The sequence below is a fragment of the Bos indicus genome, chromosome 13, assembly GCF_029378745.1.
Source record: "Bos indicus isolate NIAB-ARS_2022 breed Sahiwal x Tharparkar chromosome 13, NIAB-ARS_B.indTharparkar_mat_pri_1.0, whole genome shotgun sequence".
Taxonomy (NCBI): Eukaryota; Metazoa; Chordata; class Mammalia; order Artiodactyla; family Bovidae; genus Bos; species Bos indicus.
Genome location: NC_091772.1, coordinates 22503866 through 22526877, shown reverse-complemented (window position 1 = coordinate 22526877; position 23012 = coordinate 22503866). Strand labels below are relative to the sequence as shown.

The window sequence follows — 23012 nt, the reverse complement described above, 5'->3', positions numbered from 1 at the left end:
AGCGGCCGGAGGCTCGCTCCCAGGCCTCCGGGTCGCGCTGTCTGCGGAGCTTTCCGGGCGTCTGCCCTCCCCCCTCCCCCGCTTCGCCCGCCCTCCCCCGGGGCCCGACGTGCTCGTTCCCTGCCACTTCGGTCGGGGCGCGCCGGTGGGTTTGGCCTGCGCCGCGGCGGCGAGGCGGGGGAGCGAGTGAGCGTGAGGGGCGGGAGCGAGTGTCTGTGTGAGTCACCGGTACCTGGAGTGAGAGCGGCGCAGAGCGAGCGGCGCGGAGCCCGAGCCGGAGCCGAGCCCGAGCCCAAGAGCGCGGCCGACCCCTCCGGCGCCAGGCCCCGCTGCGCACCCACCCGCGCCGCCGCCGCCTCCCCGCGCGCCGCGCCGCCCGCTCGGCCCCCGGCCCCGCGCCCGGCCGCCCGCCGCCCTCCCGCCTGCCCCGAGGCGGTGCGGGGCTCGCCGGGGGATGTCACAGCGGCTCCTCGGAGCCCCCAGCCGCCGCCCAGCCGCCGCCCCCGGGAACCGCGACAATGAACCCCCAGTGCGCCCGCTGCGGGAAAGTCGTGTATCCCACCGAGAAAGTCAACTGCTTGGATAAGGTGAGCGAGGGGGCGTTGGGCCAGCCGAGACCTGCCCGGCGCCGGGCTGCACCTGCTCGTAGAAGTTTTGGCATCTCTGTTGAAAAGAGAAGAGTGGGTTTGTGTATGTGTGTGTGTATGTGTGTGTATGTGTGTGTGTGTGTGTGTGTGTGTGTGTATGTATGTCTTGGCATCGGGTGAGGGCACACGAAGACGCCCGCAGGAGTGCCAGAGAGCACGCGTGGCGACCGTGATGTTGGAACCGGGAAAGGCTTTTGTCGGGGTGCGGGCGGCGGGGGTGCGGCGCTGCGCCGGCGGCGGCAGAGCGGCTGCGGAGGGCGCCTGGCCGAGCGCGGCGCGGGGCCGGGAGAGCCGGGGCTGGGCCCCCAGGGGCAGTTCGACTGGCCGCACCCCTCTCACCTCCACTCGGACCCCTCCTTGTCCTGCACCCGCACCTCAAGGATCCGCCCGGATCCCCACCTCACCCCCGCCCCAGCGCCTCCCACGAAGGCGGCGAGGTGGAGAGGCAAATAGTAATTAATATGTCATGGGGCAGCCGCTGCCGCATTGCTAAGAATAATCCCGGCTGGAGAGCCCGGGCTGAGCGCGGCGAGCCAGACCCACGGTGGGCTAATCCACTGGTTGGGAATTCCAGAGGAAGTGGCTTTAGCTCAGCCCCTGCAGCCCTGCTCCCCTACCCTTCCCGGGCGTGGATGGAGTTTAACAGCCCAGGAGAGAGACCCTGGCTCTATCCTAAGTGACTGACAGTTGAACCCGGCCGAAGGCGGTCCCAGTGAAATTTGCCTGTGGTCACACAAATGCCTCTTAAGAGCACGCCGTCATCCCTATAGTCATTCCAGAGTCCATCTTTCTCGCAATTTAGTGGAAGCTGGACAGGCATGGGGAGGTCAGGGGTACCTACATAGTGCGCCTCTTGCCACATCGCGTTGCCTGACCTGCGGTGGACACTGGTTATCAAGATGCCCCGGACAGTTTAGGCACTTTGAACTGGATTCATTTTCCTTGAGGCCACTTCACAGTTTCTATTTCTCCATTAACCAGGCGCAGAATTCCTTTTTGGCTGCTCACAGAAGTGTGATCCGGGCAGAGCCCTTGGCATTTCTTCCATCCGAGTCTGTAAATTGCGGTGGGGAGTCATTTAAAACTCAGTGTTAATAACTGCCTGCGTTATTTACTTAACTGAAAGTCCGGGAAGTCCACTGGTACCTACAATCATTTTGTTGTAGTATTTTCAGATAGGAGGACTAAAAATGTCTCTTTTCTGTACCCATCCTGGAAAGAACTGGCATTGTACTGACATTTTAAACATTTATTTTTTTTCAGTACTGGCATAAAGGATGTTTCCATTGTGAAGTCTGCAAGATGGCTCTCAACATGAACAACTACAAAGGCTATGAAAAGAAGCCCTATTGTAATGCGTAAGTATTGTCAACATGGTGTGCCAGGTGCGGGCACAGCGGCAGAGCAGAGAAGTGGGTGGATCTGCCTGTTCTGAAGAATTGGCTTACTGTTGTCACCCAGGTGTGGCGGTGACCAGTTATCTGTTTATGCTACATCCTCTGGGGCCATGTACTTTGTTGAAGGTCATTGCATTTTCGTCTTTCTGATGTGCTGGGAAATTTGTGTGTGCCTTCAAACAGAAGGTTAGTTCTTGAGATTCAGTGTTGCAGAGTTAGAGACATTGGTTAGAAACTGAGGAACTTACACACCTGAGAACATGCAAGCTATGAAATGCATGTCAGATTTGCATTTTATTCATATGCCAGTTTCCATTTTAATCATATGGTATGGCCGTGCTACATTTTCTGCCCCAACCTAGTCACTTGGAGAAAGGAGTCTTGCTCCTTTGGTCTTAGCTGAGACCACTCCGGAGATGCTAGAACTTAAAAAGGGAAGCAAAGTATTGAGACCTGGGTATTTCCAACTGGTTAATAGTAGGTCTGTTGGTGGGGATTAAAGTTGGTAAGTTATCTTTGGTGGGCTTTACTGTTGGCATGCTACCAATCTATGGTAATAGTGATTAGGGAGCATTTATATAGTGCATATCATGTCTCAGGCCCTATTCTAAGCACTTTGTGCATACTGACTCATTTAATCATTATAGACCTTATAGCTTAGAGGGTTGTTATTATTCCCATTTGTCAGATGAAGGAGTTGAGGCTTTGAGAGGATAAGCCTGGGTAAGAGGCTCAGATCACTCCTGGAGCCTGCAAATGGTCAAAATAGCCCAGTGTGTCCAAATGGCTACCTTGCCACCCTCCGCCTGTGTTTCTCCACTTTTTGAGCATCCTCCCACTCAGACTATTTTCGACTATGGGCTTTTGGCCTTGATAGCTGAACCTTTTTCTTCCCGGTTCCCTTGTGGGGGCTTATCCAGCCTGGAGGCGGCAGAGGAGCCCTAGCCTTCTGGCTGGAATATTGCCAGAGATTCATTCTCCCTGGAGTTTGGAAAACAGGTTCATTCAGGTCTCCTGGAGATGGAGGGCCTGTGGTTCATTCCTGCGTCACTCATGGGAGTGATTTTTTCATAGATGGTAAATTTTTGGTAAATGGATGTAATGTGCTCATACCTCTCTGGTGAATAACTTAATTAAGAATCTCTTTGTATTCCCTTTGGTCCTAGTTTAGTGTTTACAAATAGACCAGAAACATGAAACTATAGCATTGAACAGAATTCACGATTTGAATAAGTCCACAGATAGTTCCAAACCATTGATGTTTTCAGCCCTCCAGTATCATGCCTCTTACTAGAATAACAGAGAGCAATAAATGAGGTCCCAGTGTCATGGTCGCCTGCTTCTCTTAGAGGTATGGAGGGTTGGTTAGAGATTAAAAGCAGGCAGCAGTAACTAGAATGGAGAGGCCCAACTCCGCCATCCCACCCCTACAACCCATAAGCAGGATGATTGTTCTTTGGTTAAAGGAAATTGAACCCTGTAACTCTTCCAGCCTGTGGCCTGATTCCATCAGGCTGATTGGGCCACATCAGGATTCTTTATAGCTTCACAGTCTGAAGTTTAACCCAGTGATAAACTTTGGTGGTCCTGGAGGAATGGGGAGGGGAAGGGGAAAGCCAGGAAAGAGAAAAGGAGAAGACAGCAGCAAATATATATGTATATGCATAATGTATTTATGTGTGTGTGTGTATATATATATGTAAGATATATCTATACTATATACACATGAGCTTCCCAGGTGGCTCAGTGGTTAAGAATCTCCTGCCTTCCAAGCAGGAGACTTGGGTTCCCTTGGGTGGGGAAGATCCCCTGGAGGAGGAAATGGCAACCCACTCCAGTATTCTTGCCTGGGAAACCCCATGGGCAGAGGAGCCTGGTGGGCTGCAATGGTGTCTCAAAAGAGTTGGATACAACTCAGCGACTACACAACAACAACAAATATATGTTTATAGACATACACATATGCTCACACTCACACAGAACTGAATGAGGGAGAAAAAAGATGACGAAAACAAAAAAGGGCAAAAAAAAAGAAGTGTAACTGAAGTGGAGTCTTTGACTGCTTTGGGTCACTTGAAAGTTCAAAGCTTACTGCTGAGTTTCAGTTCACTCCAGTTAGAAAAGACTATCAGATTCTGCAGTAAGTCATGGTTGGCTGGTTGGTCCCCTGACTTGAGTGAACTAGTGCCCAGAACTGTGGAAATTTGGACCCCCCCCAAACCAAAACCCTCTCTTTGTAGATAGGAAATATACTGCTGTGTTGTTTCATAGGTCTGAGTCTTATTTTGAAAACTTTAGGTGTATCTAAATGGAATGCTTACAGGTTTTCTCTCTAAAATTTTTTATGTATTTACTAGAAGTAAGTTATTAGCTTTGTTATTAGGTTTAGGTTGAGTTTGGGGGATTGGCAGCATCTCAGATGTTTTGCTTAATGTCGGAACTGGTAGTCCACTTCATAGAGCAGCGAGACAAGGGAAGACAGAAATCCATCTTTAGTGAGTAGAGTTGACGGCTTAAATGTTTAATTTAGTTTTACATTCATGTCACAGCTTGATATGCTGTCTCCCAGAAAACGAGCCTGGCAAGCTTGCAGGTTCTGCCTGCTGTTCCAGGCTGGTAGGCCCCTCTTCTTGACCCTTATTTTTCCAAGGGCACAGGCTGCCACGTAAATTCACTGGTCAGCATGGATTACCCTCTGGAGATCCCAGTGCCTTTGCTCTAAATCAGGTGCTGTGTGTCAATCAGCTGTTCCCTGTGGTCTTGGCCAGAGGGGCTGCCATCATTTCTCTGGGTCATTGGTGGAAAACTGATTCTCTGAAGCATACTGCTACCGGAAAATGAAACATTCTATGTCCATGTAAAGTAATATTTTATCTGCCCCTGGTATGGCTCAGGAGTGAATATATATACATGCTTAAATGAAAATGACTGTTCTTCACCCCCTGTAACTTTTTACTGTGAAGATTTTCATACATATAAAATGGTTAAAAGAATAAGGCAATGAACTTCTGTATACCCTCCACTGAGATGTAACTGTTCTTAACATTTTGCAGTATTTACCTCATGTGTTTATCTAGTTATCTATCTAGATATATTTATTATTGTTGGGCCATTCATCAGTTTTAGGCATCATGTTAGTTTCATACATCAAGATATTTTATCCCTAAAAATGATATCACACAGGTACTAAGAATAAGGATATTTTTCTTAAGGAATTACAGAGCCAATATCACACTTAAAAATTTAACAAAAATTTCATAATAGCTTTTAAAATCTTGTTCACATTCACATTTCCTTCACTATCCTCAGAATATCTTTTGTAGCTGTGTTTTTTTTTTTTTTAATTTAAATCCAGGATCCAATTAAGGTTCATACTTTACATTCAGTTGTTATAAAAATGACAACTTTTCTTGATTACTGGAGATTCACCATCAGGTGTTTAATTTCTGCTGTCATTTCTGTTGTTTTACATAGCCTGTCAGAGCTTTCAGGAAAAGGACTTAAGTAGCATTTCTTGTAAAAATAATGCATGTAATTAACTTAAGAACCTTTAAAATAAATATTAAAATATGCTGGAAAAAATTGAAAGCATAAGCAGACATTTAGGGTTTTTTTAAGGAAAACATAAAGGCTTTTCATTTTAACTGATACCCAGGGGCAATTTTTTTTAATGGAATGAAGTAGTGAGTATTTTCTTTAGTTTAAATGTGTTGCTTGTTTATATTCTCATGTGTTTAGAGAAGAAACAAGTTTTCTGTTTGATTTCATGCAAAGGAGAACATGTATAAAATATAATTTGCATACTATTTAAATTTTGATCTTTTGATAGAAAGATCAAAGTATAGTGCACACTAGTTGTAGGATTAGGCATGATACACATTTAGTTCCCAATGCAGCGGTGTACCCTATTAAAATATTGAAAAACAAACTGATCGACTTGAGCACGTGTCATGTTTCCACAAGCCTTTATGTTTTGTCAGCAGGCAGTGGATTCTTTTGCACATTCAAGATTTCTTCCCATCACGGAACTTGCAAAGAAAAGAGGACTAGGCGATATTTTTATTGCTCATAAATGCTGGGAACATAACACTAGCTGATTAGACAAAAAACACAGCTCATATCTGTAGGTGAATTAGTATGCCAAGTTAAACTATAAATGTATTGCTACCCAACAAGCCCTACAGAGAACATAAACCCCTTAAGGCTGTTTGTCAAATAGAGAATTTAATGTATTGTAAGTGCCAGAATTGCATTTATTATATGTTTGTAAAGAACATATTGGTTCTTAAGATATTCTGAGCAGTATCATCACTTAGCAATGCCAGTGACTGGCCATTTCATGTACTATCGCAAGCAGCATGTTATTTTAGGTCAGGGGAAGGGCCAGTTTATGATGCCATCTCTTAGTGGAACACTGCCAATAATTTCCCCAAATCATCACTTGTGGAGGGATTTTTGGGGGGCTGCCCATTTGTTCTGACCTGCCCACATTTAATATCCCTTGTATCTGTGTCAAGTGCATCTTCAGTTAGGGCCCTGAAGGAACACAAGTGTCTGTACTAAATATGCTTCGTTATCCTTCCAAAGAAGCTTCCTTCTCACCAGATAGTTTCACTTAACATAATTTTGGAACAATTTAAAAATAAGCCAGCAGGAGCTGTTCGCTGTGTTTACTTTCACTCTGCCTGTGTTAGCATTCTGTCTTGTGAATATTTATGGACTATCTGCAGCCTGGATGATGCCAGGCAAGGTGCTCCTGGTTACAGGCCCCTCGGAGCGGTCAGCTCCATTCAGCCAGCTCGCCGTGAGGGGGTTATCCAGGCCAGCGACCCAGCAACTCTCATCTCCTCTTTCTCTGTTGGTGACTCTCCACCAGTGCCTTTACTAAGGGGACCTCAGAGGACACAGAAGGAAATTGAATTTAAACCTGAGAGGTTTTTCCATCACATATTTGCCTTATCTCTGCTGATGCCTCCCAAACCTGGTTCCATAACACTCCAAGGACTTGAATTATCTCAAGGGGACTTAGGAAATTCTTGCTATTAGGTTAGCTTTAATTACTTAAGAACTTTTTGTGAAAGGCACAATGGGACAGTTGGCGAGTTGGAGCCAGACAGAACTAAACTCGAATCCTGGCTCTATCATGGTCCACTGATTCTCTGGTCACTGAGCTTGTCTTTTCACCTGTGAAATGGGTATGTGTGTGTGTGTGTGTGTGTGTGTGCGCGCGCGCACATACTCAGTCATATCTGACTCCTAAATGCGAATAGTAATGCTTAACCTGCAGATCTGAGTGCGAATGAATGACACTGGGCATGTCAAGGTTCCAGCCTGGTTTCTGGCACATCACAGACCTTAAGGAAACTGTGGTGCTCTTATTTCCTTGGTGGTGCTTTATTGAGGGGTGAAGGAGGAAAAAAGGATGGAAGGCAGAAGACGAATTTCCTTAGTACCCGGTTCCAGGACCGCCCCTCAGATACCAAAATCCGAGGCCGCTCAAGTCCATGGTCAGCTCTCTGCATTGGTGGTTCTGCATCCTCAAGTTCAACCACCTGGGGATTGGGTTCCACTATAGTATTTATTGGAAAAAATCCATGTATAAGTGGATCCTTGAAGTTCAAACTCGTGTTGTTCAAAGAAATGATAGTCACACCTGTTAGAAGGTGTATACCAGTACTTTGCACACTATAGGTTGCCACCCGTTTGAGGGTTGTATCTAGAACTTAAAGAATGAAGGAGAGAAGGGGAGAGAGAAGAGAAGAGAGAAAATATCAGAATGCATTTGAGTAGTGGAAAGAGTACTGTTTTGGCAAAGATTTTTTCAAGTCATATGTGTAAAGTATGTATAGCATCATGATGTAAAAAATATTTTTACTGGGAGATGTAGTCATAAAAGATTTGAGAAACCCTAGCTTAGTTCCCTATTCTTAACGCCCCACACATCACAGAGCGTTGGAAGTTGCCAGTATGTACAGTGCTGTGCGGAAAGTGCGTGAATTCAGACAGCCACTGCTTTCACTCTCTCTGTCTGTGCAGCCACACCCTCTCCCATACCCAGCTGTCCTTCAGGACTCAGCTCAGCCACAAGAGCCCTCACCATCCTATGGAGCAACCATGAGCCCTCTTCTTGCATGGCGTGGCTCTGAGGGCAGCTGTCTTGCTTCCCTGGTATCTGCAGAGCCTGGCACTTAGTGCTCAATAGAGATTGGCTGCCTCAGTGAGTGTGATGGTTATACTGCAGCCCAGAGTGTGGTCTCTGGTCTCCTCCCCCAGTTCAGGATGTGGTCCAGCAGAGCTCCTTCTGAGCCTGGGTATCTAGAGGAGCTGGCTTGAGAATAGACCTTATAGAACCTGAATGGTGGTCCGGTGGCCAAGCTTCACCAGATCTGAATACCAAAGGATAAAGTCTCCCCAGTGGAGGCATAGACTCACCTTTGCCAATCCAAAGTGAACGTGAGGAATTACCTTTCTGTGCTAATGGGCTCGGTTTCAAAATATGATACCTTTCTAAAAGATTCTGTACGGATGCTCATTAATTTTCTTCTGGGTTTAATTATAATCTGTAAAATGGGATAGTTTCTACCTAAGAGGAACGTTTATAGAAATGAAAAGGGGGAAATATTTGTAAACCTCAGCACATCAGATAACACCTAAGCTAAGTCACTTCAGTCGTGTCCGACTCTGCGCAACCCCATAGACGGCAGTCCACCAGGCTCCCCTGTCCCTGGGATTCTCCAGGCAAGAATACTGGAGTGGGTTGCCATTTCCTTCTCCAATGCATGAAAGTGAAAAGTGAAAGTGAAGTCGCTCAGTTGTGTCTGACTCCTAGCGACCCCGTGGACTGCAGCCCACCAGGCTCCTCCGTCCATGGGATTCTCCAGGCAAGAGTACTGGAGTGGGGTGCCACTGGTCCCCTCCCTTATTTATAATAAATTGAAAGTTGCTTATTTCCCCTTTAAAGAAAGGAGGAAAATGTCACATTGTTAAAAGCAACAGTTTCTGTGGGAGGACATTGTGATACATAGAGGTTCTAGTTTGTATCAATTAGAATTCTGCCTTGTCTGACTTTTCCATTGCCTACTGCATAGAGATGAGACCTTTTGCATATTTCATTTTGCTAAAACTGGATGATTGAAAATGAGGGAAGGAGACGCTTTACTTGAACTAAATAAAAAGGTTCCAGTGTCCATGCAACCTGATCTGATTCTCAGGTACCTTATGGAACCATTGACGACATCAGATGAATTTTAGTATCCTTTGAAATCATTGTAGAAGGCTCTATTTACATGTCACGCCCTGAGTTCTGCCACATTTGGAAGTATTTCCGTCTGTTTATGATGATCTGTGTATTACAGAGTGATGTCAGGTTAGAAAAGATTTGGGGCTAAAGTACAGCGATACTTCCTAAATCACAGTGAGATGCAAGGTTAATGCAAGATATAGATGTGTGCGCTTAAAGGGGTATTGATTATGTGTCAGGGGCCTGTGTAAGAGTGCATTTCAGTACGTCTTTCTTTAAACGTTTTCACATGAGTGCTTTAAAGGACGCTTGGTTCTTGGGAACGTCAGGACAATGAGTGAGGCAGACAGACCCACACATGACACCCCCATCCTCCAGAACTTCACGGCCCCCTCATAGCTCAGTCTCTAAAGGCACAGGAAGTAAGATTTTTTCTTTTCCTTTCTGGTTCTGTTCTCCTCTAGTCAGTGTTACTAGAAGAGCTAGGCTTTTTACAGTGGGGGAAGTGGGAGCTAGAATAATGTTGATGAGCTGAGTACTCAGAACATTTTGAGGATTTGGTAAAAGGATAATTTTTTTGGTTTTATTTTTAATTGAAATATAGTTGATTTACACTGTTAGTTTCAGGTGTACAGAAAAGTGATTCTGTTTTAGAATGTGGCAGTGGTTTAGTCACTAAAGTGTGCCTGACTCTTCACAACCTATGGACTGTAGCCTGCCAGGCTCCTCTGTAGATGGGCTTCTCCAGAAAAGCATACTTGAGTAGGGTGCCATTTCCTTCTCCAGGGGATCTTTCCGAGCCAGGGATTGAACCCAAGTCTCTTTTGTCTCCTGCATTGGCAGGTAGTATGTTTACCACTTGTGCCACCTGGGAAGCCATATATATATGTACACTTTTTCAGATTCTTTTCCATTATAGGTTAATACAAGATTTGAATGTAGTTCTCTTTGCTGTACAGTAGATCCTTGTTGTTTATCTATTTTATATATAGTAAGAGGATGATTATTGATTCTAATGTTCAGCTAATCTATCAAAGGGTTCTGTAGCCTCTCTTGCAAAGCTAGACATGGGGCACAAACATAACCAGAAAACAGGAAGCCGTGGGGAAGGACCAGGTCTGAATGGCAAGGATCGTTTATTCCGGCACTGGAAACCCAGGGTTCACTGTGTCTGTGATCAGCTGTGTGTTTTTCTTAGTCCTTGAGAGCTTGTCATCATGTTCAGCTTCTGTTTACTTTTCCACACTCTCTGCCGACTCATTCCCATCGAACCATAGGAGGAGCTAGAAGAAACCTAGTTCGATGTGTCTACTTTCGAACAGCCTGAGATCGATTTGTAGACGGGTGGCCTGGTGGTATACTTCTGCTTCATCTCTGCAGTCTGAAAGCCTTTTAGACAGAAATCCTTGATCAACTCTTCTGATGCTCATTTTCCATCCAGAGCAGGGGCAGGTCAACCTCACAGAGAGGTAGAGACACGGGATGGCCGCGCATGGCCGTGGGTCAGAGACCTGGGGTGTGGAGTTAGACGGTTGCCTGCTGGGATTGAATTTGGTCTTGAAATCTGACTTCATGATGTGTTACTGGATCAAGAGTGTGAACTGCACCAAGTTCAGGCAACACACAGAAGCATCAGGAACGGTGCAGCGAACGCACACATCAGTACAGAAAGACGTATAAACATGTATTTTTGATGGTCTGCTCGGATGCCTGCATCATCTTCTCCTGGCTTCTCATCCCACCGTCCACCCAGAGCCCCAGGTATCTCTGTCATAGTCTACACACCCTTTTCCTTCTGTCCCTCCCCATGTGTATCCTCTCTGTCCTCGCCCTGCTTCTGGCTCTCATACTGTTTCATCAGTGATCAGAGCATTGTCCCCTACCTGATCTCTTTGTTCTAGTCTTTCTCACTTTTTTTTTTGCTACACCATGAGGCATGTGGGATCTTAGTTCCCTGACCAGGGATCAAACTTGTGCCCCCTACATTGGAACCACTAAACCACCAGGGAAGTCCCTAGTCTTTCTCTTTTTGAATGCTTTTTCTGTCACTGCAGTTTATCTTTTGAAACCATAGTTCTGGCCATATTATTCCCTTATACACACACTTCTGACGGCTCCCCACTGCCTACAGAAAAACAAAAAAGATTTCTGATAGAAACCCAGGGCTTTTCATACTTTCTCCACTTCCTTTCACACTCCTCTCAAACCACACTGGACTGCCAGCTCTGATGCCTTCATCGTTTCTTAGCTGAGGTCTCAGTATTCTTACCTGTAAAAATGGGCATCGTAACAGACTCTGCCTCATAGGATTAAGGGTTTATTAGCATATCATTCCGGAGAAGGCAATGGCACCCCACTCCAGTACTCTTGCTTGGAAAATCCCATGGATGGAGGAGCCTGTTAGGCTGCAATCCATGGGGTCGCTAAGAGTCGGACAAGACTGAGCAACTTCACTTTCACTCTTCACTTTCATGCATTGGAGAAGGAAATGGCAACCCACTCATCCCAGGGACGGGGGAGCCTGGTGGGCTGCCATCTATGGGGTCACACAGAGTCAGACACAACTGAAGCAACTTAGCAGCATATTATTCTAAATAATAAGTTTAGCCACAGTTTCAAGCATACAATAAGGAGGTATAAAAGTTAGATTTTCATTGTTATTAAACTTGACATGGTGATTTGACCTTTTTCTCACACTATTCTTACACTGTGTTCTATCCTTCCTTCTTTTAAAATTGCTTTGGGACCTCCCTGGTGGTCCAGTGGTTAAGACCTCACCTTCCATCCAATACAGAGGTGTGGGTTTGATCCCTGTTTGGGCCATTAAGTTCCCACATGCCCATGCTTTGTGGCCAAAAAGCCAAAACATAAAACTAGAGCAATATTGTAACAAATTCAATAAAGATTTTAAAAAAGTGATCCACATTAAAAAATACTTTAAAAAGACACCAAAAAAAAAAATCTTAAAAAAATGAAATTCCTTTCACATGGCCGTAACCACCTTTGTAAAGCCATTCTGCACTCTTAGTTAATTCAGTTCAGTTCAGTTCAGTCGATAAGTCATGTCTGACTCTTTGCAATCCCATGAATCGCAGCACACCAGGCCTCCCTGTCCATCACCAACTCCTGGAGTTTACCCAAACTCATGTCCATTGAGTTGGTGATGCCATCCAACCATCTCATCCTCTGTCGTCCCCTTCTCCTCCTGCCCTCAGTCTTTCCCAGCATCAGGGTCTTTTCAAAAGAGTCAGCTCTTTGGATCAGGCGGCCAAAGTATTGGAGTCTCAGCTTCAACATTAGTCCTTCCAATGAACACCTAGGACTGATCTCCTTTAGGATGGACTAGTTGGATCTCCTTGCAGTCCAAGGGACTCTCAAGAGTCTTCTCCAACACCACAGTTTAAAAGCATCAATTCGTCAGGGCTCAGCTTTCTTTATAGTCCAACCCTCACATCTATACATGATTACTGGAAAAACCATAGCCTTGACTAGACGGACCGTTGTTGACAAAGTAATGTCTCTGCTTTTTTAATGTACTGTGTAGGTTGGTCATAACTTTCCTTCCAAGGAGTAAGCGTCTTTTAATTTCATGGCAGCAGTCACCATCTGCAGTGATTTTGGAGCCCCCAAAAATAAAGTCAGCCACGGTTTCCACTGTTTCCCCATCTATTTGCCATGAAGTGGTGGGACTTGATGCCATGATCTTAGTTTTCTGAATGTTGAGCTTTAAGCCAACTTTTTCACTTTCCTCTTTGACTTTCATCAAGAGGCTCTTTAGTTCTTCTTTGCTTTCTGCCATAAGGGTGGTGTCATCTGCATATCTAAGATTATTGATATTTCTCCCGGCAATCTTGATTCCAGCTTGTGCTTCTTCCAGCCCAGCGTTTCTCATGATGTACTCTGCATAGAAGTTAAATAAGCAGGGTGACAATATACAGCCTTGACGGACTCCTTTTCCTATTTGGAACCAGTCTGTTGTTCCATGTCCAGTTCAGTGTTGCTTCCTGACCTGCATACAGGTTTCTCAAGAGGCAGGTCAAGTGGTCTGGTATTCCTGTCTCTTTCAGAATTTTCCACAGTTTATTGTGATCCACACAGTCAAAGGCTTTGGTATAGTCGATAAAGCAGAAATAGATATTTTTCTGGAACTCTCTTGCTTTTTCGATGATCCAGCGGGTGTTAGCAATTTGATCTCTGGTTCCTCTGCCTTTTTTAAAACCAGCTTGAACATCTGAAAGTTCACGGTTCATGTATTGCTGAAGCCTGGCTTGGAGAATTTTGAGCATTTCTTTACTAGCGTGTGAGATGAGTGCAATTGTGCGGTAGTTTGAGCATTCTTTGGTGTTGCCTTTCTTTGGGATTGGAATGAAAACTGACCTTTTCCAGTCTTGTGGCCACTGCTGAGTTTTCCAAATTTGCTGACATTGCTTAGTTAATTACTGGACTCTTTCTCTGTGTACCCACTGTAGTCTTGATGTCTCAGTTTTATCACTTATCAGGAACCCTCCCTTGTACTAGAACTGTGCTTGTCTCCCTCTTCAAGCTGGTTTCCTGCTGAAATTGGGCTGTGAAGTTCTCAGCTGGTGTTGGAGCTGGGTTGGATGTGGGGAGTTAGGTCAGCTGCAAGAGCTTTGCTTCTTGAAGGGATTATTTCTCACGTGTGTTTCAGGAATTGAGAATATGTTGCAATGCTGCAGTGCAGTTCTTTAAAAATTTTTTTAAATTCACTTTTGGCTGCACTGGATCTTTGTTGTTGCATGAGCTACTTTTTAGTTGCGGTGCACGGGCTTCTCATTGTGGTGGCTTTTCTTGTTGAGGAGCGCAGGCTCAGTAGTTGCTGTGCATGGGCTTAGTTACCCCGCAGCATGTGGAATCTTCCCAGGAGGATTCCTAACCACTGGACCCCCAGGGAAGTCCTGGAAGTGCAATTCTGATGCGTAAGTGAAGGGTGCCATCCTCAACAAGACAGCCCTTGCTTCAGATGCCTCTGGAAGTTCGGGCATCCCTCAGACCAACTAGCTACAAATTTGGAGAGGGGGTCCCCAGCCCCTTCAGATTTCACAGTTTGCTAGAGTGACTCACAGAACTCAGAAACACTGAAGATTATTGTTTTGATCAGGACACAGGCAGGACCAGTCCAGCAAGGAGACACATAGGACCCGGTGTGGGAGGGTCCTGGACCTGCCCTTGTGCGGTGGAGTCAGGAGCAGTCTGCCTTCATCCCGCCCTCCCCACACATCCATGCATTCCCAAACCAGGGATCTCAGCCAGATCTGGAGCTTTGGTGTTCAGAGTGTTTAGTGAGGTTTCATTGTGCAGGACGATGACTCTTTGGCCGTGAGATTATTTGACTCCAGCCCCTTACCCCTCCCTAGAGGAAGTCCACTCACGTCACCCAATGCAAAGCTCCAGCCCTCTAATCGCATGATTTCTGGAGCGGCCAGCCCCATCCTGATCATCTTGTTAGCACAACTCAGGCGTGGAACCCAGGGCTCATGAATGTCAAAGATATTTCCAATTACTTGTGAAATTCCAACTCTTTAGAGTGTTTCCCAGGAACCAGGGACTAATGCTACTCAGATTCGTGATTATACAACAGGCCTGCTTCTCACTGTCCTCATCGGATGTCCTGTTTGCGTTGTTGAGACTGCACTGCCCTTTCATATCATGAATGTTCCTGTCCCATCATGATGAGAAGGCCCATCTCAAACCCACCATATCTATGTAGTCTGTCAGTAAAGGCTGGGGAAGACATGTGAACCGTTGACAGCCTGCACACTGGAGGTGGGTGGGAGGACCTATTTGTGGAAGGACCCTTGATATAACTCTCTAGGTTTGGTTTTTATAAAGAAGCAAGTCTTTCCTATCAGCACACTACATTCTTGAGGGCGGGAATGGTCCTAATTGCCTTTGTACCCTTTGGTACCTTCTGTGTGCTTGGTTACTGTCCCCTCATAGTGCAGATTTCGCAGCAGCTCTGTTGCGGGTGCCACGAGCCCCTTTAATTGTCTGAGCCATACAGCTCAGCCTCAGGCATCCCTCACTGAGAGCAGGCTCAGTAGGAAGAAACAGACTCTCTTTCATGAGGATCTGTGCGGTGATCCCAGTGGACCGGCCATGCTTGGGCTGACAATACCCATGAACAGGAGCTGCCACTTTCTCTGTTTAGGTGGAGTGTGGAAGTTTATAGCTAGATTAGTGGTCACTGACATGCAGCCAAAAGGTGACAAGAGGAGTGCCGTCTACAAAGGTAGTTGGTGAAATCACCTGGTCACAACTGTGTTTTTCCAAAGGTCTCAGGACTGACTCCTGTGTTTTCTTTGTTTTTAAATTTGTTTCGAATGAACTTTTCGGTCAACCCAATACTTTTTGGCCACTCCACATGGCATGTGGGATCTCCCCCAACCAGGGATCTAACCCACGCCCTCTGTGTTGGAAGTGTGGAGTCTTAACTCCTGGACTGCCAGGGAAGTCCCTCACTCCTGTGTTCTGGACATCAGGCTGTGTTTTCATTCACTTGCCTATCCGTATACTTTTTTTCCAGAAATAAGTATGATTTACTTAATCCCTGAAACAAAATGTAATCAGGGATTAATTAATCCCTGCTAGATGAAAAAGTCTTTACATTGTTTTATGGGGCTCCTCTGGTGGCTCAGACGGTAAAGGGTCTGTCTGCAGTGAGGGGTAGATCTGCGTTCTATCCCTGGTTCGGGAAGATCCCCTGGAGAAGGAAATGGCAACCCACTCCAGTACTCTTGCCTGGAAAATCCCATGGATGGGGGAGCCTCGTGGGCTATAGCAGGGTTGCAAAGAGTCGGACACGACTGAATAACTACCACTTCACTTCATGGAAGCATTTAATTTTCTTTAGTGACTTTCTTCAATTCTGTCTTTTCTTCCAGATTTCCAGAGCTTCAAAAACAACTCAGCAGTGATCTGTGCTTCTTTCCCCTCCCCCCATGCCAAAGCTGGAGTGCTCTCTGTGCCCCTCACCCCCACCCCTCTTCTCTCTCTTTCTCTCTCGCTGTGTTAAACTCTTCTGTGTTGCCACTGACGTAGTTCTCTGGTTTCCTTAACATTAAGTGAAATTCTATTTTAAAGTGTCTAGATGTTTAAGGCACATCATAATTAAGGGTTATTCCTGTCAGGAATAGAAGCACCATATTAGAACAGTTCTTCCTTGGAGGCTGCTAAAGAAGGAAAATCCAGTTTAGAGGGTTTGCCTCTGTGGTCTTTTTTTTTTTTTTAAATGGTAGTTATGTAACATCAGGTTTAATTGGCCAAGACTGAGGAAGCTGGTTTGATTGTGTGCCTCCTGGTCTATGTACCTGAGGAGATAAGTGGTCAGCGCAAGCACCCATAATTTGTACACGTGGGCTACTGCCCAGGAAGTGTGCTGCACATGGCAATTGGACAGACGTTGAAAGAGAAGCAGTTTGTTTTTTCTTCCTGCCATGATGAGTATGTAAGAGCCACTGAATAAACACTTGTGGATTGACTTTAAAAGCACATTTGTGCTGAATGGGATATAGCAGTCCTCTGTTTGATAGTAAACCTCCCAACGCTGGCATCTTTCTCTGGTGTAGCCTGGCGGGTTAGGAGAGAGTGCTACTCAGGGTTTAAAAAGTAATTCCCTGAACTCTGCTCAATGTAGTGTGGCAGCCTGGATGGGAGGGGGGTTTGGGGGAGAATGGATAGTACGTACGGCTGAATCCTTTCTTCATTCACCTGAAACTATCACAACATTGTTAACTGGCTATATAGAACTTGATACAAAAATAAGAAGTTTAAAGTTAAAAAAAATTCCCTGCAGGAGAGAACAGGTGGTAACATAAAAAGATCCCAGTGTACAGGCTATGGGGTGTAAGGTTCCAGGATATATTGTACAACACGGGAAATATAGCCAATGTTTTGTAATAACTGTAAATGGGAAATAACCTTTAGAAATTATATAGAAATAAGAAATTAAAGAGAAAAGAAGAGGAAAGGTTAGCGATCATTTTGAAGAGGCGGCAGAGCACAGAGAGTAATAACTGTGGAGCCAGATGGCCTGACTTCAAATCCCAGCCTCGCCACTCCCTAGCTGGGGAGTGTCACTCAAGAGTTCTTTGTCACAGTTTCCTAATCTGCCCTTATCTGTAAGTGGGAGGCAGTGATGGTTGAGCACATTATTTGCAGAGAATTCAGTGCAGCACCTTATACCTACAAGTTCTCAGTATATAGAAACTATTTTTTTTTTCTCTCTCTCTCTCCAGGTCTCTTCAGGTAAAACTTTGCCTATACCTGTCACTTATTTCTAGAGTCAGACATATCCAAGATGGTGGTGTGGTACCCACTCTCCATGTCTAAATGTCTTTGTACTTTGACCAAGCGTGGAGGAGAGGGGAAAGCCCCCGGAAGAAAATGGTGCTGGGATGCTGTGTATGGTGTTCACTCTCAGGGCAGACTCTGTAGAAGTTAAATTTATAGTTTGATGACACCCCGTTTTATTCTGTATGAGGATAAAGAATCTGTATTCAGTTCGGTGTTTATCATTATTGGTTTAGGTATTCCGGCAGGGGGTGTCTCCATCTAGAGAATGTAAATATGGGGTCTCACACTACACTTAAATAATTCAACTGAACAAATATTTGTGGAACTCAGATCCAGAGTGCAAGGCAATCTTGAATCATGTACAAAATTCTGAGGGATGTAAAGACAGCTATGAAACAGTTCTAACCCTTGGGTTTAAATAATACAGTCTATTGAACAAGATAAAAAGAAAAAAAAAATAAGAAGTACCTGTGTGGAGGATGAGGAAGGATTGAATAATCCTCAGAAGCGACCAACAGGGGAATATAGCGATAATCTTACCCATCTGTACCAAAGCATAGGTGCTAAGGATGGTTCACTGGATCCAGAGGTATTGTGGGTCTGTGGTGGGGACAGGCTAAGTAAGTCCTGGTGGGGCTTGCTGTGCTAAAAAGAAACAAATCTAATAGGTGGGTCCGTGTATAGAAGGAAAGAAAGCGGAAGGTGAAAAAGTGATGGAGAACTTTTGGAGGAGGATGAAATGAAGGAGAAGCCAGTTTACAGCAGACCAGGGGCCACTCGACACAGGTACAAAAGATAACTGATGGTTTCTCCACGTGCGTACACTTTGGCACAGAGGCTGGATGCTGTCTAAAGGGAGGCTTTACTGAGACAGCTGTTCACAGATTAAAAGAATATCAGTTGACTGTTTGTTTTGCTTTTGTTTATAGTTTCCCTGTTTTCAAGCTGCTTCCAACTTAACGTGGAAAGTGAGGAAGGGTGGGCTGGAGATATCCTCGCAAGTGGTTGTGAGGGTATTGGAGCAAGTGGTCTCTGCTCCCTTGATGCTCACCAGAGTGACAGGAGAGATTGCTGGTCCCACCACACCCCAGATTTCAGGAAACCTGTTCACAGTGTGTGAGATGCACAGGGGGCGTGTGAGTTCAGGAAGCCCCGGGTTACGAGGCAGCAGCCACGTAAAGTTCAGTCCTCCCTGTGCATCCAGGGGCAGGCACCGTCCTTGCCTCACAGTTGGCCTTAATAAAGAATTAGTGAATAAATGAAAGAAGGAATTAAAAAGAAAGGGGGCTCTGTTAACTAGAAGACTGTGAAACATAAAGTTCTGATTGAAAACGTTAATTATTCCAGTGAGGGAGAAAAGGAGGAACAACTCTTAAAACCAAAACCAAAACACACAAAAAAACAACCTAGGGCACCACCCCTGGAGTCTTTTGAACTCCGATTAGCACGACACACAGTTTAAAAGATGGGAAACTGGGAATTTAAAAATGCGCGAACAGTCTAAGATTAGGGTCAGGAAAGCTACAGGCTGACATGAGCCATGGCTTGTGAAAAATTCTCGAGACGAAAGGATTTTAAAAGCTTTTATGTTCCAAGAAGGAGCTCCCAGATGGTTCAGTGGTAAAGAATCTGCCTGCCAATATAGGAGACACAGGAGATGTGGGTTCGATCCCTTGGTTGGATAGATTCCCTGGAGGAGGAAATGGCAACCCACTCCAGTATTCTTGCCTGGAAAATCCCATGGACAGAGGAGCCTGGAGGACTAAAGTCCATGGGGGTTGCAAAGAGTCAGACAACATTGAGCGACTGAGCACACACATGTTTCAAGAGAAAAGGTGAACTGTGGCTTGGGGAAGATACTGGAATAATAAAAATGACATAGGAAAGAGTAGAATTATTCAATTCCTAGTTAGCATTCCTCTTTTCAACCAAGAAGAAGATATTTAAAACTAAAAAAGACCCATAAGAATCATTAAGGAATTAAAACCTAGGAGAATAGGGTGAGGAAGAAGACGTCAAAACATTCTTCATGGTAGTAAAAGAAGTTGGAATCTCTAGATCCAGATGAATCTCTAGGTCTGGATGGATGGCATCATAGGGTCCTGAGAAGGCCCTGTGGACATTGTCCTGGGACTGAAATCATGGCTCCCTTACCCTTGATGATGAAAGAAGATGTGATGGGGAGTTACGAGATGGATTTGGGTGCTCAGCTAGGTTAGTTACTTCCCTGGGCTCTGCCGCTGGGCCCTCATTTGTCAAATGACGTCCTGTCAGCCCAGCTGTCAATGGTCAGTGTCTCAGATATTGACAGTAATAGCACTCACTACCTCTTCTGGGTATTGTAAGGAATAAATCAGATAATCCGTGTAAACAGTTGACAGAGTTGATATCATCTAAGTATCTGTTACACTCATTATTCTTTGAGAAATAATGAGTATAATTATTGTTCTCTTTGAGAAATTATCCACACAAGAGAGCTTTGGAGATGGAAAAATATTTCAAGTTTTAGAAAGGGGAAGAGGAGACAGATTGTAGAAATTACAGCCTAATAAATTTGACATTAATTCCTGGCAGAATTCTCATGTGGATAAGTTCAGAGATGCTTGGGAGGATCAGCATAAAGAGTCCTAATGGCTTCTGTATTAGTTTGTTAGGCCTGCCGGGTGGACTGCCATGAACAGGTGGCTTAAATAACAGGAATGTATCGTGTCACAGTTGTGGAGACTGGAAATCCAAAATCAAGGTGTCCCCAGGACTGGCTTTTCTGGGGGTGGTGGGCATGAGGGAGAATCTGTCCTGGGTCTCTCTCCTTTCCTTGTAGATGGTTATTGTCTCCCTGTGTCTCTTCACATCGTTTTCTCTCTGTGCCTGTGTTGAAATTTCTCCTTTTTTTTTTTTTTTTAACAAGGACAGCGGTCATATTGGGTTAGGGCCCACCCAAATGTTGTTGTTCACTCGCTCAGTTCACCCAAATGTTGTTGTTCACTCACTCACAACTCTTTGTGACCCCGTGACGGCAGCACACCAGGCCTCCCTGTCCTTCACCATCTCCCAGAGCTTGCTCAAACTCATGTCCATTGAGTCGGTGATGCCATCCAACAATCTCATCCTCTGTCGTCCCCTTCTCCTCCTGCCTTCAACCTTTCCCAGCATCAGGGTCTTTTCTAAGGGGTCAGTTCTTCATATCAGGTGGCAAAGTATTGGAGTTTCAGCTTCAGCATCAGTCCTTCCAGTAAATATTCAGGATTGATTTCCTTTAGGATGGACTGGTTGGATCTCCTTGCAGTCCAAGGGACTCTCAAGAGTCTTCTCCAACACCACAGTTTAAAAGCATCAATTCTTTGGCCCTCAGCCTCCTTTATAGTCCAACTGTCACATCCATACATGACTACTGGAAGAACCATAGCTTTGACTAGATGGACCTTTGTTGGCAAGGTGCCTGTGTTGAAATTTCTCCTTTTTACAAGGACAATGGTCATATTGGTTTAGGGCCCACCAAATGACCTCACTTTAACTTGATTGCCTCTGATGTTTCTGTACATGTTTCTCAGCCATGTTCTGAGGTCCTAGGGGGTTAGGAAAAAAATTTGAAAAATTCTTTTATTTTAAAAGTATTTGTTTATTTATCTGACTGTGCTGGGTCTCAGTTGCAGCACATGGGATCGTCATTGCATCATGTGGGATCTTTATTTGCGGCACACGGGCTCTCCAGTTACCGTGCAAGGACTCAGCAGTTAGGGCTCATGGACTTTGTTATCCCTCGGCAGGTGGAATCTTAGCTCCTGGACCAGGTATCAAACCCACATCCCCCCTCATTGCAAGGTAGATTCTTAACTACTGACCACTAGGAAAATCTCTTAACATATCCTTTTAAAGGGAAATTCAGCCCTTAACAGATTGACTAACAAAAGTCAAGTCAAGCAAAATAAGCCTTACTATTTTGGTAAGAAGACAATTATATACAGAGTGAACGTAGAGATTTTTTAAAAAGGTTTTCAATACTCTTAATTTTCACAGCTGAAATTTATGGTGAGTATATTCCCCTTCCTCCCACACAGGCACTTGGTCTAGTCTGCGTTTGAATTACACACCTTGGCTCCAGTATCTGCCTCTTCACTTGGCTCCATGTTCTCAAGACCTCACCCTTATTTTCAAGGCTTTCTTCTCGTCCACCCGGGACCTTTACTTTGTGACATTGTGTGCCTGTAAGCTTGCGAAACAATTAGGAAATTGTTCTCTGATGGATTGTTCCTGCTCACAGGAAAATGGCATTAAAATATTTATAGAGAAATGAATTTCAGTTTCCAATGGAAAAGGCCAGAAGAAATATGGTTTAAAATTTCATAGAAAATGACACCGTTCTCATTATTTTATTTTGAAAAGGAGGAGGAAAAAAAAATCTCCTTGACGATGACTTCACCTTTTATTTCATGTGAAAAATTCCGGTGTGGAGATTTATCATCGTAATATTTCTACCACTGAGGATTTATATTTTCATTTCAGAATTTAATTATTAATTTGATCATGAAACTTTCTCAGAACTTCTTTATTAAAACCCCTTTTTTTATTTTATTGAGTAATGAAGAGTTTCATCTGTGTTTCAAGAGGTAGTGGAGTGGGCTGACTTTTGTCACGTTGGCGTGTAAGTGTAGGCACTGGGCTCCTGAAAAGTACACGTCCAGGCCTGCAGGACAGGTGGATCCTGTGATAAGGCTTGTGTGCGTCCTGCTCTGTTTTCAGTAGTCGTGCTCCCTGCTTAACCTAGTCTCCCAGGTGAACCTTGTCACCCGATAGAAATCTTATCCAGCCAGCGAGTTCGTGTGTATTTTGAAAAGCAGCACGTCTCCTCCACCCTTGCCCTCTGACTTTGAAAACAAATCCCAAACACACTCCTCCTTTTTCCTCCTCATAATCAGATATTAACTTTCAATGCCTCCCAAGTCCTGTTGATGTTTCTATCTTGAGTTAATTTTTGGTAACTCTTTGTCTATTTACACATGGCTGCTTTTTGCTCCACAAGAAGCCGAACAGAAAGCTCTTAGGGCCTTAACAAAAAGACCTAGCCCACCTTTCTCCAGTTGTCCTGGTGTCTTTTTCTCCTCTCGTAAATAAAGGAATGCCTCTAATTTTGTTTTCCTTTATAGTTTTTGTCGGTCCTTTCTGTTTTCACCACTTATGGCCAGGAATTCAGCCTTGCTGTATGATGGACCTTTCTAATTTTTCTAAAAATCTTTGACCCCCTCAAAGAGGATTGCTGGGCCTGGCCTGAGACCGTAGTGCAGTGACCCGGCTGGTTTTTGAGAGTCACTAGAGGCTGGTGGCCTGGGACCTGTCCACCTCTGGCCTCGTGCAGTGGGGCGGCTAATTTCTATGGAGGGATTGATTATGAGAGGAACAGAAAAAATGTTTTATAAA

General features: G+C 44.9%; 1 protein-coding gene across 2 annotated transcripts in view; it reads left to right on the top strand.

Annotated features, from left to right (window-relative positions):
- Window positions 1-379: 379 nt before the first annotated feature.
- Window positions 380-23012, top strand: part of NEBL (nebulette) — a 376594-nt gene continuing 353961 nt past the window's right edge. The window contains exons 1-2 of one of the 2 annotated variants that reach the window (XM_070800806.1): window positions 380-587; window positions 1911-2005. In XM_070800806.1, coding sequence (XP_070656907.1) covers window positions 519-587; window positions 1911-2005 — 164 coding nt within the window. In that variant the 5' untranslated portion in view covers window positions 380-518. The remainder of the gene's footprint in view (window positions 588-1910; window positions 2006-23012) is intronic. The other variant, XM_070800807.1, reaches the window with a different exon arrangement.